Source organism: Taudactylus pleione, unplaced genomic scaffold, assembly GCF_031769625.1.
Source record: "Taudactylus pleione unplaced genomic scaffold, aTauple2 ptg000129l, whole genome shotgun sequence".
Taxonomy (NCBI): Eukaryota; Metazoa; Chordata; class Amphibia; order Anura; family Myobatrachidae; genus Taudactylus; species Taudactylus pleione.
The window spans coordinates 15,542,202-15,559,478 of NW_028284531.1; the positions used below are offsets into that span (position 1 = coordinate 15,542,202).

The window sequence follows — 17,277 nt, forward strand, 5'->3', positions numbered from 1 at the left end:
CACTTAGGAAGACAATTCTGCTAATACAACAGCACTTTCTGGTATTTTGCAAAATAGCACATATACTTTATGCTGGGAGAGGTATTGGGCTGTATTGCAGTGTACTTTGCTAAATTCCAAAATGAAGCCTCTAAACTGAAAAAAAAACATCACAAGACAACCCCATGGAGGCTGTAACGTACTACAAGTGTGTCTACATACATCTAGCCTCCTTGTGCGTTAAAAAGCCCTCCTAGTTGTGCCATGCCATGGTGCGCCTTGGTAGCGCCAAGCTTCTTTTCATACATCCCTTTTCCCTTAAAATGCGTCTTTTATGCAAAGTGATGCGAATAGAAAGCACAAGCAGCTTATGCTGATAACAATATGCGGCATGCCTGTATTCTGTGTGTGACTGCAGCTGTATCTGCATGTGAAATGCTACGTTACAGTGTCACAGCCACTGACAGTGAAAATAAGATTTATCATGCAGATATAACCACAGTCACACACAGAATATAGACATGCTGTATATCATTGTAATCAGCATAAGCTGCTTGTGCATCCTATTCGCTTTGCTTTGTGAATAAGATGCATTTTGAGGGAAAATGTTGCAGGAAAAGACGTTCGGCACTAGCAAGTCGCGCGGCGCTCACAAGTTACGTGCAACATGACTTGTAGCGCACAGAGGATGTGTATGTGGACAAATCTGTAACTCCACCATGAAATGAAACATTTAAACAAAGTACTGTAGGTATAACCTGTGCAGTGAACCAGGACTGGTTTGCACTAATGTTTTCCAACAATATTATCCTTGTGTTATCTATTACACCTACAGTGTGGGCAAGTCTGAAAAGAAACAAGTTACACAGCCAGAGCAGAGTTCATCCAGATGAGAAAATGTTCTAGCTTAATATGCATTGGTAATTGTATGTACCCAGCATGTGCTGAGGCCTACTTGTATGGCAAAGCAGACACGTATGACAATTAGCAAAATGTTACAGTATTCTCCTAGGTTTGGGATGCCGATAAAGGTTGAATTCATATGCATTGCACAGGACAGGTAATGTGTGAAATAACTAAATAAACAAAAGAGCGCATATATATATATATATATATATATATATATATATATATATATTATAATTAAATAATGTATATAAATTAATAACAGTTTTCATATATTCTACATATAATCAATATTAAAGCCACAGAAAGAGTACAGAAACAAACACGCAAGTGAATATTTTTAAAATGCTAATGTAGTATGTGCCTCTTTTGATTAAAAAACCACACTATTGGTATATATTATTCAGTTATTATAAATGTACACTATAATCCGTGTATTGGGGATTAGTTTATAATGACAGTTCCAATTGCCCCTGTACAATGAGATGTATAATGCTGTTTAAACGGCCGCTTATCAGCACTTTATATCAACATCCCCCCTGGTTCCAAGTCTCGCAGACAGCAGTGTTCCTTACCCAACATAGGGAAATATCTTTAGGCTTTGCTGTATTAGTCCCGCTGCAGGGGAGGGAGTGCGCGGCTCCTGTGTACAGATGACGAAGGTAGCGGCTCACCTTAGGACGACTCCTCTACATAGTCCAATAACCAAGGATCTTTCTGCCAAGTAGCTGCCAGTGTGGATTAGGGCCTAAATACACACTGGCAGTTATTGGACTATGTAGAGGAGTCGTCCTAAGTTGAGCCGCTATCTTTGTCAGCTTCGTCATCTGTGCACACAGGAGCCGCTGCATCTTTATCTATTTATCTATCTAATATACTGCACACACCTTGCAATGTAGACCCAAGATGCAAAAGCCAAGGTTTCTTTGTAAAGTTGCTTATAGGCTTGTTGGGAATTTATTTGGACCTTTGATCATTTAACATTAGAAAATTACTGAAGTGGCTATATTTCACTACACTGTGGAAGTGGATGCATGCTAGTTTTCCATTAAAGTAGCGCAATCACTGCTTAATCACTACAGCGTTAAGTCTGAAAAGCAACCAGATATTTTTGAGGAACTCCCAATAAAATGAAAAAACAAAAACATATATTTGAATTTTAGTACAATTTGACCTAGCACAAATGAGGTTGTGGATATTTGTAGTTTGATCAAAAAGCAAATGATATATGAAAGTGATGCCCTTTAACGACTAACTGAACATTACATGGCAAATTTTTATGGCACAAAGTCCCCTTGATCAGGCAAAATCCTCAACAAAATAAAATTAGGTATTGCCAAGAGACGTGGTATAAATGCACTAACACTGCACATACCACTAGGCACCTTATCTTGGTAAAGCAGGATGCGTTTGCTGCGGAATGTATGAAGAAATGTCATGCCAAAGTGGGTGAATGATAAGTCACACCATTGGCGAATAGTACTGAGCTACATACTGTAGAGTGTCTTCTAAAGGGGCCTATCCATTAGCAGTTCACTATATCTATTATAGTTCACTATATCTGCTAATGGATAGTCCCTGAACAATGACAGATGCGCACTCCCGCGGCCGATAAATCACATCTATCATCTCTCCAACATGTTGGTCAATTATCGCATACAGCTGTACAATATTAGCAATATCGTGCAGTTTATATGCGGTAAACGACGAAAGATATTAGCAGCAGCTACAGAGCGCTGCAGAGAAAAAAAATCCACTCCTCTGAATGATGTCATGCGATATCGTTCGTCGTTTGCCAAAATCTGTCATGTACATGACAGATATCGTTCAGCACAGCCACTGGAATTTTCAAGGGATATCTTTTGTCTTTCATCGCTCAGAAATACATCTGCTAATGGATAGGCCCCTTTAGTTGTCCACAAATGCGTGATTAAAGCAGTGAGACAAGAATATATAAATGAAAATAACTTTATTCGATTTTGCCATAATTTCTGCTTCCCAACTCTTCACGTGAGGAGAAGCAGGTACCGGCTTTTTTTACGGACGAGATTGGCGCTGGGAAAGTGCCTTTTCTTTCTAGTAATACCTGCATCTGCCAGGGCCGCCATTGGCATGCCCACTCTAGCACCACTTGCAGGCAAAAGATCCAGGGACATATCAAGAAACAATGTGTACAGGGATATTTTCTGCTATTACTGTTTTTGCACCTAATTTCCACTTAGTTGGTATGTGTGATTATCATAATACATTGAATGGCCTACCCCAACATTGTGCTTCACACGAGGATATAATAACTGATACAAACAAAAATTCTAACATGCAATATTAATCTCTCTCTATAGTTTTCAGTTAAATGCCCATTGGCGTATCTATAATGGGTCCAGGGGTGCCCACATCGCACACCCAGCTCCGTTCTCTAATACTTACCTCTATGGTGGCCATTTCCCTGGTATTCACAGTAGAGGTGCCCCCAGTACCATGACTTGGGCGCCATGATACCGGTGCCCTGCGCATGTGCAGTAGACTATGGCACAATGCCAGAATCTACAACACCACAGAGAGGAGGGGGCCCGCACGGCGTAGTCTACACACAGCCCCCTTCTCTCTTAAACAGTCCCTGTATATGATTCGGGGTCTATTTACTAAGCAGTGTTATGACACAGAGTGAAGTGCGATAAGAAAGTGATAAGGTGCCAGTCAATCAGCTCCCAACTGCCATCTCACAAGCTGTGTTTGAAAAATGACAGTTGGGAGCTGATTGGCTGGTACCTTATTGCTTTCTTATCACTTTTCACTCTGTCTCCTAACACTGCTTAGTAAATAGACCCCTCAATGTAAACTGCATCTACACCGAAATGTATCAATATAGGTATTCTCATTTATTTCTAGTTTCTATTGGTGGCTGCTAAACTCATGAATATCTTGTAATAGTTTTGATTTAGCATAGCTCAGTACTTCCCAAACTTTCTTAAATCAAAGCTCCCTCGAGTTTCGGCATTTCTTTCACAGCAACCCTAGGCCAAAATGTCTTATTGAGAAAGTCAGCAAAAAATATTACATTTAGTAAACTGTGCTTACCTGTCATCATTAGGTTCAGTTATGTGGTGGGAACCACTGGAATAGCTGAATCATTTTATGGTACATAAAAAAAAAACATTGTTTTAGAATACTCTTAGTAGGCCTTCCATATCATAGTAATCTCTTGCACTAGCCTTTCATTTCCCCAATACTTACTGTATGTTGGCCCTTTACCCTGCAATATAGGCAGTGCTATTATGTCATTGGCTCAAAATTCCAGCATGTATGGCCCCAAAAATAATGCAATGCCCATTATAGTCTGATCAAAATTGATAGAAGCATTATTGGTCATGTTGATAAATCCTTTCAAAAGATGATCGGCACTGGCCTGTGTATGCGGCCATCTGCTGACCCCACTAACAGGCATGAGGCACACATATGTATGTGGCCTGATTGAAGTCTGGACTGAACCATGGGCCTGATTCAGACCACTCGCAAGTGGGTCGATGTTGTGCACTGCGCATGCGCACGACGGCGGGAGCTCCGTCGTGCGCATGCGCCAGACGCGACGAGCGAAGGACTTTCCTTCGCTCGTTGTGTCTGATCAAAGGGGGCGTGCTGTCGATGTTGATTGACAGCACGCCCCCTTTGGTGGGCGTGCCTCCCTGACGGGGGCGTTCCCAAGGGAACGCCTACCGTCAGAAGCCGGCCCACTGACATCACTAGTGATGTCAGTGGGAGTGATTTTGGCTCTGATAGAGCCAAAATCACTCCGGGCCTTGCGGTTGAAAAACTCAACCGCAGGCTCCGGCTCGCAGTGGCGATGGTCGCGATGGTCAAGACCATCGCGGCTATCAAACTGCACGCTCGTATAGGCTGTGGGTGGTGACCCACAGCTATACGAGCGTCCAGGAGGACGCTCCATAATTATGGAGGGCGGCCCTCATTCAGAGCGTGCGGCTCTGAATGAGGGCCCATGTGTGGCCAACATTAGGATTTTGTTTTTGTTTCACAAATCTGCTGTGTCACTAATTCACTGGCCTTCAAGAGGCAATTAAAACAGGGATTCTAAAAATAAATTTTTTTTTAAAACACTGCTTGATAAATATATATTATAGGGAAAATCGAGAGAGCAAGGATAGAATCACTGGTGCCAAAGATCCCGAATTGCAGAACAGCCTCCACAACACGTCATGCAGCTTTTGTTCTCAGAGACATACATGAACTTGAGAGATCACAGAATAATTAACTTGCTGAAGACGGATGCATGAACTTTGTTTTATATAAAGTTGCATTTGACTCCACAATCTTCTCATAGCAGTTTCACATTACTTCTATGTGCTATTACTTTACACTCAAATGCTGGTATTGGCTACATGTTGGCATAGCCCCTCCTAATTCAAAGTCACCTACACATGGACCTACTGTAGTTGGTTGTGCTGAAATTACCATACTAATATTCTGATTGGCTAAAGATCATCATTATCACCTATTTTTTATAGAGTGCCACAAGATATCCACAGCACTGTACATGGGCAAACAATACATTATATAGGAAAACTATGACAAACTGATACAACCAAATCTATATTGGAGTAACTGGAGGAGTTGAGGGGGAAATTAAGAGAATCTCATTATAACTTGTGAAAGCAAGTAATGAAAATACACCTGGAGGAGCAGTAGGAGGAAATCATCATTCAAAAGATTCTATACCCAATAAGTGGGCAGACAAACAGGATCAGAATCGCTGGTAGGGGATGGTAGAAGGAAGGCAACGCCCTAGTGACAGGGATACTGCTAGAAGTAGAGAAAAGAGGATCTGGTCGTAAGGGCTTACAGTCTAACGCCCCTGTAACTAGGAGTGTGAATTGGAAAGCGGGTTGGTGGGAGGGTCGAGGGGTATTGTTCTGATTTCACCCACCTACCCACCTGGCTTGTCTACAGTATATGTAACCAGCTTTTAGTAATGATGACAGAAGGTGCTCTCATTTTGGGCATACTGGTCACGATTCTAAGTCATCTGTGATGCAAACGCAATTCCAAATGGTTCAGTACACAGAATTCTAATGAGACTATAATACGGTATTCTGCATCTATCCTACTGCGCTGCCCCACTCCTCCATCCGCTAGAGCAGCTGTCATCACTATCATTGTCACGTAGACCTACCTCATGCTAGGTGCAGGAGAGCGGTCGTGGTTAGGCAAAGTGGATGCCTAATTCAAACACACAATAGGAAATACCTCTGGATACAAACCCATGGAACGGTTCTCTTACATGTGTAGTCCCTGTTGGCACTTAGTTGCCACCCTGTAACGCCATTCAGCAGTCACTGATAAATGGCTAAAATATGAAAGACTCTGGATCGGCCTTAAATTAAAAAATATAAGAATGGATCCCACGACCCGTGCACAGATAGCTAGAAATCCCTAGATGTGGCCATATTTGGACTTGCGTGTGAATCGTGCCCACTGTGTGCTCAGCATTGGACCTCGGTCCCAAAGGCAGCTGCAATACTTTTTAGCCTTATGTAAAAGGCAAGAAGTGAGGGTACCAAAGGAATAATAAAAAAAAAAGACTAAGGAGAGAATTAGAGAAGAGGAATAGGTTGGTGGAATGACACAAAATAGATGAGCTACTTAGTGTGAGTTCAACTTCCTGTTGTTCAAATTAATGGAAGACAACATTCTGATCTTAGAATAAAGTAAAGAAAATTTTATATCTAGCAACAATTCAGGGAGAGCACAGACTGGGAAAAACAATATTAGAGAGCTCGATAATGTTTTTGCTAAAAATACTACTAAAGGTCATTGACAGAAGGGAAAAACAAACTCATCCTTCAGTGCTATTTGCTCGTATGGATTTTTTTAATCTATTTTAAAGGGGTGTTTTCTTGCATTCCACACTACACATTAATACAGATAGTTATAATACATCCACGTGCAAAATTAGATTTTGTTTTCCTTGATGAGACTAAGTGAGAGTAAGTGAGAAGGTGTGGAGAAGATGCATTCAGAGATGTATTTCCCATTTAGCAGGGGGCAAGCAGTTTTTTTTTTTCTACGCAAAGGAGTAAAAATGCGTCAGCCTTTAGGTCCAATCAGACACCACCCAGAACGAAAGAGCATTTACAGGCACATTTTGACAAATGTAATAAAAACGTTCAGATACAAACAAGTGATCCATGCAGTAAAGACAGTCCTCATGTCCCATAATGAAAAGCAGTACACTAAAAGAAACACAGAATATATTAAATGAATATTAAATGAATGAGTAGCATAATCCTAATTCGGCAAGAGTTGGCGTGGGCTGATTTTCTGAGGGCAGTTACCAAAACAGAAATGTGGGCACCTGCGTTTTTATTTTTGTTAACAACTTTCCTCTTAAATGATTTAATTTTCCTTAGGATGTCTGTTGTCCAAACTTTCTTTTATTTTAATGTTAACTTCAGAATCATCTTACTTCTCCCTGGAGACCCGGCCTCACAGTCGGCTCACTGCGTAGCAGGTTTCAAGTCCTTGCGAGAGTAACAGCTCCCCTTGCAGCAAATCTCTTACATTCTCATCCCGGGCAGCAAGGGCTGCCAGGATTTGTAGTTTTAAGTTGTGCACAGCCACAGGAGTGGCGAAACTACTGTGGGCATAGTGTCCGGGTCTAGATGATTTCCGGACTTCAGAAAATGTCACCGATTTCTTTACTGACTGGAGAAAAGTTCAGGAATGCTGCTCTGGATTATAATAGCGTAAAAGAATGTTTAAGAAAATTACTGGAACGGCTTTCCTGTGCGTTACTCCTGAAAACAGCTGCTGATAATATAGGTCTAGTTATGACTATCTGTATTATTAATAATTCTAACAAAAAAAATCATTAAAAGTTTTAGGACTTACTCATTTTGAGCAATGTGTGGATGCGCAGATTTCCGGTTATTATGGTGGAAACACATCTCTTGTTTATTGCTTGCACTTGTGAGCAAAAACAAGTAAGGTTTTCCTGCCCTAATAATCGCATAGTATCAGTAAGCAAGTTTTTGGTGGAACCTTGTGGGTAGCTGAATCTGTCCCTTTCTGTGCCAGCAACTTTTGCACATGGCATATTCACTAACGCAATAGTGATTAACCAAAAACCTTGAATAAATTCACCAGAGCGACTGCAATGCTTGTAACCCGCATCTATATCTTAGCACAGCAGTGAAACTCAAAACCAGTAGTGCAGCTGGCTGCAACAAGCATTCAACTAGTACCTTAGAGAGTGTCAAAGAGAACCAGAGCAGTCCCTGGAATTGCTCTATGAATATGATGATCACGTCACTTATTGGTAAATACAGAATCTGTACTATGATATCGGCACAATTATAAATACCAAATCACATAAGGGGATCAAGAGACACAACAAGTGCTTAATGTTACATTAGAACCCAACACCAATTATTTACCAGTGAGTTAAAAAAAAAAAAAAAAAGCCAGTGGGCAATTCATTAAAAAGGTGTTTCCTACTTCAAAAATACATTCCTTTTTGATGGCGTTGCCTCCTGGCACCTGTAACGTTTCCAGTATTGTTAAGGAACAAATAGCTGCGATCTCTGCCCATCAGCTTGGCACTACTCGGCTCCCTCTGCAGGAGAGCTCTGACAAAGCAACTCTATATGAAAGCCTGGTCTACTTTCATTTTTAAATCACTTTATTCAATATAAAAATAAAAAGGAATAATGTAGAGATTATAAATCCACTGTGATTTAAAAAGTATTGCCATTTACCTATGCCGTATCCCTCTGTATTAGTGATCACATGTCAATTGCAAATTTCAGAGCATTATTACAGGACATTTAATGGTCATGGAGTCTGAGAATCCATTACATGCAGGAGCCCCCTTACCCCTTACGTTGATGACCAGTTAAGAACAACACAGCATTTGGATACAGAGTGCAGCTGGTTTATAAGAAACGTACCGTCTTTGTAAGTCAGGGCGGCAGCGGCGCTGATTTTTTTGCGATGGCTGCGTGCGTAGTCCTGTAGGTTTGGAGCGCTGGAGGAGCCTCCCAGCACTGTGGTGCTGAACAGACCAGTGCACTGTGATCCTGGAAAGGTGGTGATTGGGGATTAGTATTCACACAGATCTAGAACATGCCATTATAAACCTATGACCCCGGTTAATGGTGGCCATCATTCCATTTGAGGGACTTTGGTCCTTATCTGTAAATAGTGAAATACCATTGTTACTTGAGGATTTAGTACAATTATTTTGGAGGGATACAACAAACAGGAAATCACAATCATTCCATAAAAAATGGGATTTATTGATACATAGGGGTCAAATGAAGAAGGGTTAGATTGATACACTAGTTTATGCAGGAATGGTATCGGTATTCCCATGGAATATCAGTACTAACATGGGACTACAGGGAGAGACATGATAAGAGGGCATATGACTCTCCAGCCCGATATATCCTATTAGGAATTCTAATTTTGTTTCCAAAAAAAAAAAAAAAAGTGTCCTTTTCCAACCCACTAGTTGTATCATATTCACATTTACCTAGAATTGTACTCTCCACATTTTTACAGTCACGTCACTGTGTGTATGAAATGTTTAATACATTGTGTACTGGAGATTTTCATACAGCTGTATTCCTTTTGTACAAAGAAGCTCATTCATAACCATTTTAATAATATTTCAAAAATGTTAGTTTTTTCAGAACTTCACATCTGTATCATGGAAAGTCATGCACATGTGAGTGGGTTAGTCCGGCGACTCTCATGACATGGAATATCTGCATGCAGATCCTGAGCTTTCAGGAGTTGCCTCCAAGAAAACAAGTGAAGAGGTAACTTGTTCTTGCCCATTGTCCAGAGAAAACCCATGAATTATAAAACACATACAGATTTTTTTCCCCCTTTTTTTTCTTTTAGGAATTGATTGCAAAGACAAGTCCGGTCTTTTATATGTGAACGTTTGTATGGTTTACAGACCACATATAAAAGCAATTTAGCTCAAGGTTTTACAAAATCTAATATTTTCTAATGGTATTTGTGATGGTTAAATAAATAAAAAATATTAATAATTGGGGGCAAGAAAAACAAAGCAGTGAAATTGGGGATACTTTCACCATAGAGATTGAAACCCCCACAACAGCACTTCCCATTATCTTACAACAGTGGAGAGATGAGAAGACAACACAGCAAGAATGGAATCTGACGTATGAGGACCCAAAAGCAAATGAGAGGAGCAGAGGTACGCTGAGCGTTTAGGACACAAAACCCACAGGAAGAAGATGATCATTTTACAAATGAATGAGAAAGATGCACTGCCAAGATAAAAAAGAAGATATGGAAAGCATGGTGGACAGAGAACAAGGACTTCCAGAGCCCCGGACAAAGCATCATGTAGGCTATACCATGATCCGCCATCAGATTGCATGTACTGTAGGTTTCAAAGACGTGTCCAGGTGCAGAAAACAATGAGGCTACAGAGATTGTAGTTCCATAAGCACATGCAAAGGCATGATGATACAGGTGATAAGTACACCAAAAATAAAATAATATATGAATGACAAAATAAAAAAGTAAAAAAAAATTATATGAACAACAGATAACACAACTACTGCACCAGAAAATAATAAATTCACAAATAAAAGGAAGGATGTAATGACTAGTGATTAGCAACACAAAGGAAATGGTGGGAACTGTACAGGTCATTTTGATAACCTACTGTTACCTCTGTGTCTGCAGTGACAGTTTGACATGATGTCACTGCAATGTGATGTCACTCAAGCAAGCGCCAAACACATAACATATAGCAGGATTGTTAGTTTTACTATAAAAGCTGCCAATAGCAATGCATGCCCAGTCGCTTTGCCCTGTCACCTCTCTCAGCTTATTAACTACTAGCAATTCTTTATTTAATTCAAAAGTTGTAATATTGTTTCAAAACCCGACCATCTTGGTTTTATTAGCGTCTTTACAACACTCTACCATATGGGTGTACATTGATGAATATTGATATCATGTAAAATAAAAACTGATGGAAGTGCACGCCGTGTACACAGTCCATCATCTGTTGTATAAAATGTTATGTATATAGTATAACAAAGATCACCAGTACTTCAGCTCCATGTATACTTACTATACAGGACATACAGCACATCAGACCGGGAAGGGGGAGGGGATGAACAGATGCTAGTGTCTCCTAGCCCCTAAATGTACCTTAAAGTTTTATCTGCATATGTATTTAATTTACCATACACCATGGCCCAGTAACTGCCTGAACCACAAGCCCAAGAATTGCCTTACAGTTAGTGAACTACTGTGCATGCTACTACTGTACCTTTTTGTAACACTTATGTCTCAGCTTCTTGTTAATGAAAAGAAAAACTCACAAATACCTACCCACTCAATATTAAAATGAAACGCATTTAAAAAAATATATTTGACTACATGAAAAATTCTGAAATATAAATACTTACAAAATCTAAATTGACAAATAATAATAAAACATATAACATGAGAAGGATTACTTACCAGGATTCTGAAGCTGAAACAGAAGTTTTCCACTAAAGGGTATACGACACCATACCACGTTTTTTTTTTTATTTGAAGGACAGACCCTATTTATGCGTTACACAAACCTCTCCTTATTTCTTTCATAAAGGTTCCTCATACATGAAGCTTACTGAAATTATTTAATTGCTTACCCTCAAACAGGTCTACAGAGTTACAATTTTCTCCAGAATACTCTTAAGCTCGGTACACACTGATAGAATATTGCCCTTTCCATTGATTGGGCGATATATCTATAGTGCACCGCTGGGTGTGTACAGTGGATATGTCTGAGAACAATGTCGTTCACAGACATATCCAATCTGCTGTGCAGCACAGCAGATGGCCGATATATCATTCATCTGCTGGCGTGTACGGGCAACCAGCAGATCGCACGTACACATGTTGCAGGGACACGGCGGTGATTGACAGCTCAACCACCGGTTGGTGATATAAATGCCCACCCACTTGACCTGTCAAGCCCGGCACATCGGGAAGACAATTGGTAAGTGTGTATACACTTATCATCAGATAGGTCGGCGGGTCAGCCGACCTAGTGTGTACTCAGCTTAAAACAGAGTAGTAAACAAGACTGGGTACTGGTAAAAATGTAAATGGGCCATGCTCACAGGCTTATAATCTAAAGCATAATAGCAGTTTGATACATGAGCCTACAATGCCACATACTGTATGTTGATCTGCAGTGGCAGAAGTGGGGCTTTATCATCTAGTTATAGAGCAGTGTGGGTTGGGAGATTAAGGGATAGAATAAATTTACGTTTTGAACAACTTGAACATTTTTTTTTACAGGTTTTAAAATTACAGAGTTTATTTGTTGGGGAGAATTCGCTGTTAATTATTATTTATTAACTAGGAAATGTGACTTTATTCTTGTTGGTTGTCACCCCCAAATTGTGACATAAGCCATAACATTACAAGCTGGAGTGATGATTTAGAAGAGTAATTGTATGCCACCTTTTGTAAGGGTAATAGACGGCTTAAGGATAGGGAAAAAGTGACAAAAATCTTATTGACACTCATGTATATATTACACGCGACACAGAACTGTATATTAACTTTATATAACTATGTGACAACTTGCACTGTAAATAATAAACTAGAGTATAATTAAATCTGAATTAATCTCCCGCTAGTTTACTAATATAGTGACTACACGGAAGGTAAGTGAAAACACCTTGTTTAATTTAGAAAGCAGTCTCATACAATGTATCACTCTTATGATTTACAATGGGTTTAGAATAAACTCTGAGCATTGACTCCTTTCCCCTATAAACTTTACTGGAAAAGCAGACAATGAGCTCCAACATACCTAAACCGCTTTGCTTCATGTCGGAGGGCTGCCTGGCGTAAGAGGTGAAGAGACGGTAGCCACCAGACTTAGAGGCGGTTTCCGAAAGCACCTGTGGAAAGGAGACAGCGAAGTCTGACTCTTAACCTGAATGGTACATCTTAATACACCTCTACCAGATATCATCATGTGACACCTCTTAGTAACGACAGTATTATATGTGCGCAACAAAAATAAGCAAGTTTACATGACAGAAGAACTGTGTTAGGAAATCAACACTGGGGAAAATAGCTGTATATAATATATATTTACAAACATATTTCATGTCTTCTCGGGGCAAAAACTTATTAACTCCCAAATAGCAAAACAGATCAGTAGCATCTTTAGCAAAAACAAGCAAATTTATTTAGCCAATTCACAATATTAAACAAATACTAATTCATATTTATCAGACATGAAATAACTAATCATGAGCTAGCACATAAAAGTTAAATTAAGTGGAATACAAACTTGGCCAACGGACTGGCCAAACAAATTTGGTAAGCATAGAAACTCGCCAATCGGTCGCACAGGGCCTGATTCAGATTTGGGAAAAGATTAGGAAAGAGCGAGTAACTGTTACCCTTGGTAAAACAAAGTTGCACTGCAGGTGGGGCAAATGTAACATGTGCAGAGAGTTAGATTGGGAATGGTGTGTCCAAATGGACATCTAAATTGCAGTGTAAAGATAAAGCTGTTCAGCATTTGTGGCCAACATGCGTCCAGTATTTACCCTACTTGCAAACATTATTTTTATGTATTTGCACCCCTTGCATTACAACATGGTTTGTCCAGGTACACAGTTACTGTACTTGCTCTGTCTTACTCTATTCCCAACTATGAATCAGTCCCTATGGGCCAAATGAAATAGGGTAAGAGTTTAAAAAATGAGAGAGTTAAGCAGTTAAACATAGAAAGAAACACTACGCTTGATAACAGCCTAATAAATGTAAATAAATCAGATATTAAAATAAAAGCTACATTTTATATCACATATAAATGATGTTACTAATACAATCCATATAACTAATATCCATAGAAACAAACATAAAAAAATTATCACATCTGAATAGAAAAAGTGTTGCTAGTAGATTATTTTAATTCTGATGTTTACAAATAGAACAAAGTCCAATACTGGTGGTAATTGAGTATCTATCCACTTATAAAAAGGTAACAGTATGTAGCAGCTGATGAAAAGTATCTTTTGCGTCTGTGCTGGCGTCCCAGCGCAGACACTGTTTCATATGAACACAGTAATATATTGTGTTTAGATTGAAATTCAAAAGAAATGTGATCTGATTTGTTTGATTTGTGAATATACAGACCAAATAACAGTATATATGCTACATACAATTTCATATCATAATCGATGATATCACCACCATGGCTTAGGTACTTGCTCATCTGTTTCAATATTAGTCACATATTTGGTATTTTCTGCATGCGGTCACAATTAACTCCTACTACTCAATCACATACAGTATGTTTCTATTCATTCTAACTAATTTATTTATTTTTTATGTAAAAACTGCTAACGATCTTGGATTTTGATAAATATTTCAGCACAAAGCATACAGGTCATTAACCACTTAACTGACATACTTAAAAAGAAAAGAAAAAAAGAAAAAAAAAACACTCAGAAATGGTCTTTTTTTTAATGATTGAATTAGGTCAAGAACATCTTTTTAAAACTTATCCTACACGATTTTCTTATTTTTTTTTTTTTTTTAACACCGTATACCATAAAAATAGCAATTTTAATGGTATACTGTAATGATAGCTTTTGACAGGTGTACCATCGATTGTCAATTGTGCAACCATTGATAGAAACATTAATTGATTATTTGGGACCGCAGCCACCGATGTTTCATTAACATCAGTTGGGGCTACCATTGATGTACAGCATTGGTGCCCGCCTGCGATGGCAAAACCACTTGTTTTTGGTCATAGACCATCGATGGTTTTCAAACCATCAATGGTCAGTGGCCATCCCTAGTGTGTGTATATTTATTTTTATATATATACACTACCGTTCAAAAGTTTGGGGTCACTTAGAAATGTCCTTATTTTTGAAAGAAAAGCACAGTTTTTTTCAATGAAGATAACATTAAATTAATCAGAAATACACTCTATACATTGTTAATGTGGTAAATGACTATACTAGCAGCAAACGTCTGGTTTTTAAAGGAATATCTACATAGGTGTATAGAGGCTCATTTCCAGCAACCATCACTCTAGTGTTCTAATGGTACATTGTGTTTCCTAAGCGCCTTAGAAGACTAATGGATGATTAGAAAACCCTTGTGCAATTATGTTAGCACAGCTGAAAACGGGTTTGCTCATTAGAGAAGCTGTAAAACTGGCCTTCCTTTGAGCTAGTTGAGTATATGGAGCATCACATTTGTGGGTTCGATTATACTCTCCAAATGGCAAGAAAAAGAGAACTTTCATGTGAAACTCAACAGTCTATTCTTGTTCTTAGAACTATTCCATGCGAGAAATTGCCAAGAAACTGAACATTTCCTACAACGGTGTGTACTACTCCATTCAGAGAACAGCACAAACAGGCTCTAACCAGAGTAGAAAGAGAAGTGGGAGGCCCCGATGCACAACTGTTCAAGAAGACAAGTACATTAGAGTCTAAAGTTTGAGAAATAGATGCCTCACAAGTCCTCAACTGGCAGCTTCATTAAATGGTACCCGCAAAACGCCAGTGTCAACGTCTACAGTGAAGAGGCGACTCCAGGATGCTGGCCTTCTAGGCAGAGTTCTAAAGAAAAAGCCATATCTCAGACTGGCCAATAAAAGGAAAAGATTAATATGGGCAAAAGAACACAGACATTGGACAGAGGAATATTGGAAAAAAGTGTTATGGACAGACGAATCGAAGTTTGAGGTGTTTGGCTCACACAGAAGAACATTTGTGAGACGCAGAACAAGTGAAAAGATGCTGGAAGAGTGCCTGACGCCATCTGTCAAGCATGGTGGAGGTAATGTGATGGTCTGGGGCTGCTTTGGTGCTGGTAAAGTGGGAGATTTGTACAAGTTAAAAGGGATTTTGAATAAGGAAGGCTATCACTCCATTTTGCAATGCCATGCCATACCCTGTGGAGAGCACTTGATTGGAGCCAATTTCCATCTCCAACAGGACAATGACCCAAAGCACACCTATTATGCAAGAACTATCTAGGGAAGAAGCAGGCTGCTGGTATTCTGTCTGTAATGAAGTGGCCAGCGCAGTCACCAGATCTCAACCCCATTGAGCTGTTGTGGGAGCAGCTTGACCGTATGGTACGCAAGAAGTGCCCATCAAGCCAATCCAACTTGTGGGAGGTGCTTCAGGAAGCGTGGGGTGACATTTCTTCAGATTACCTCAACAAATTAACAGCTAGAATGTCAAAGGTCTGCAATGCTGTAAAAGAAGCATTCTTTGACGAAAGCAAAGTTTGAAGAACAAAATTATTATTTCAAATAAAAATCATTATTTCTAACCTTGCCAACGTCTTGACTATATGTTCTATTCATTTTGCAACTCATTTGATAATTAAGAGTCAGTTTTCATGTAAAACACGAAATTGTCTGGGTGACCCCAAACTTTTGAACACACACACACAAATGATGCCCGTGACACTGTCACCAGTTCACCTGTTGCCCTTCCTCGGACCACACTTTTGGTAGGTATTAACCACGGCATACCGGGAACACCATAGAAGACCTGCCGTTTTGGAGATGTTCTGACCCAGTCATCTAACCACCAAAATGTGGCCCCTGTGAAAATCACTCCGATCCTTACGCCTGCCCATTTTTCCTGCCTCCAAAACATCAAACTTCAAGAATTGAGGGTTCACTGGTTGCCATTTATTTCCCACTTGACCAGTGCCTATGGCTGATTGGTATATATATATATATATATATATATATATATACACATACATACACACACATATATATATATATATATATACACACATACTCACAACAGTACTGTGCAAAAGTTTTAGGCAGGTGTGCAAAAAATGTTGCAAGGTAAGAATGCTTTAAAAAATAGATGTGTTAGTAGTTTATTTTTATCAAATAAGATGCAAAGTGAATGAGCAGAAGAGAAAACTAAATCAAATCAATATAGTGCAATAACTTTTGCACTATATTGTGTGTGTATATATATATATACTCTGCCTATCGGTGGCTTTCAGGGTTTGAAAGAAACGCAAGACCAGCAGGTAGCAAAAGACAACCATGGCCATTGTTAGCGGAGTAACATTCTGTATCATAAATTGCACATTTTGCAAATACGGTATGTGTATAATTTGTGTACCCTCATAAAACATTGGATATTGTATTTTCTGTAAGCTTAATAATTAAGTTTCTATGACACATTTTTCATTTATACTGCGAATACCCAGTAGAATGGAGCTTGCCTGTACGGTGGGGTGTTAGCGCTCTAAGGAGGGGTCATTTTAGGTCCATATAGGTATCCATGTATTAATGACATAAAAACC

General features: G+C 39.3%; 1 protein-coding gene across 14 annotated transcripts in view; it reads right to left on the minus strand.

The window, feature by feature from the left end:
- PPIP5K1 (diphosphoinositol pentakisphosphate kinase 1) overlaps positions 1-17,277 on the minus strand; it is a 204,345-nt gene that overhangs the window by 43,559 nt on the left and 143,509 nt on the right. For 10 of the 14 annotated variants that reach the window (XM_088472885.1, XM_088472883.1, XM_088472876.1 and 7 more), the window contains 2 exons: positions 12,761-12,851; positions 8,847-8,975 (listed from right to left, as the gene is read on the minus strand). In XM_088472885.1, the coding sequence (XP_088329011.1) occupies positions 8,847-8,975; positions 12,761-12,851 (220 nt within the window). The remainder of the gene's footprint in view (positions 1-8,846; positions 8,976-12,760; positions 12,852-17,277) is intronic. The other 4 variants (XM_088472887.1, XM_088472886.1, XM_088472882.1 and 1 more) reach the window with 1 other exon arrangement.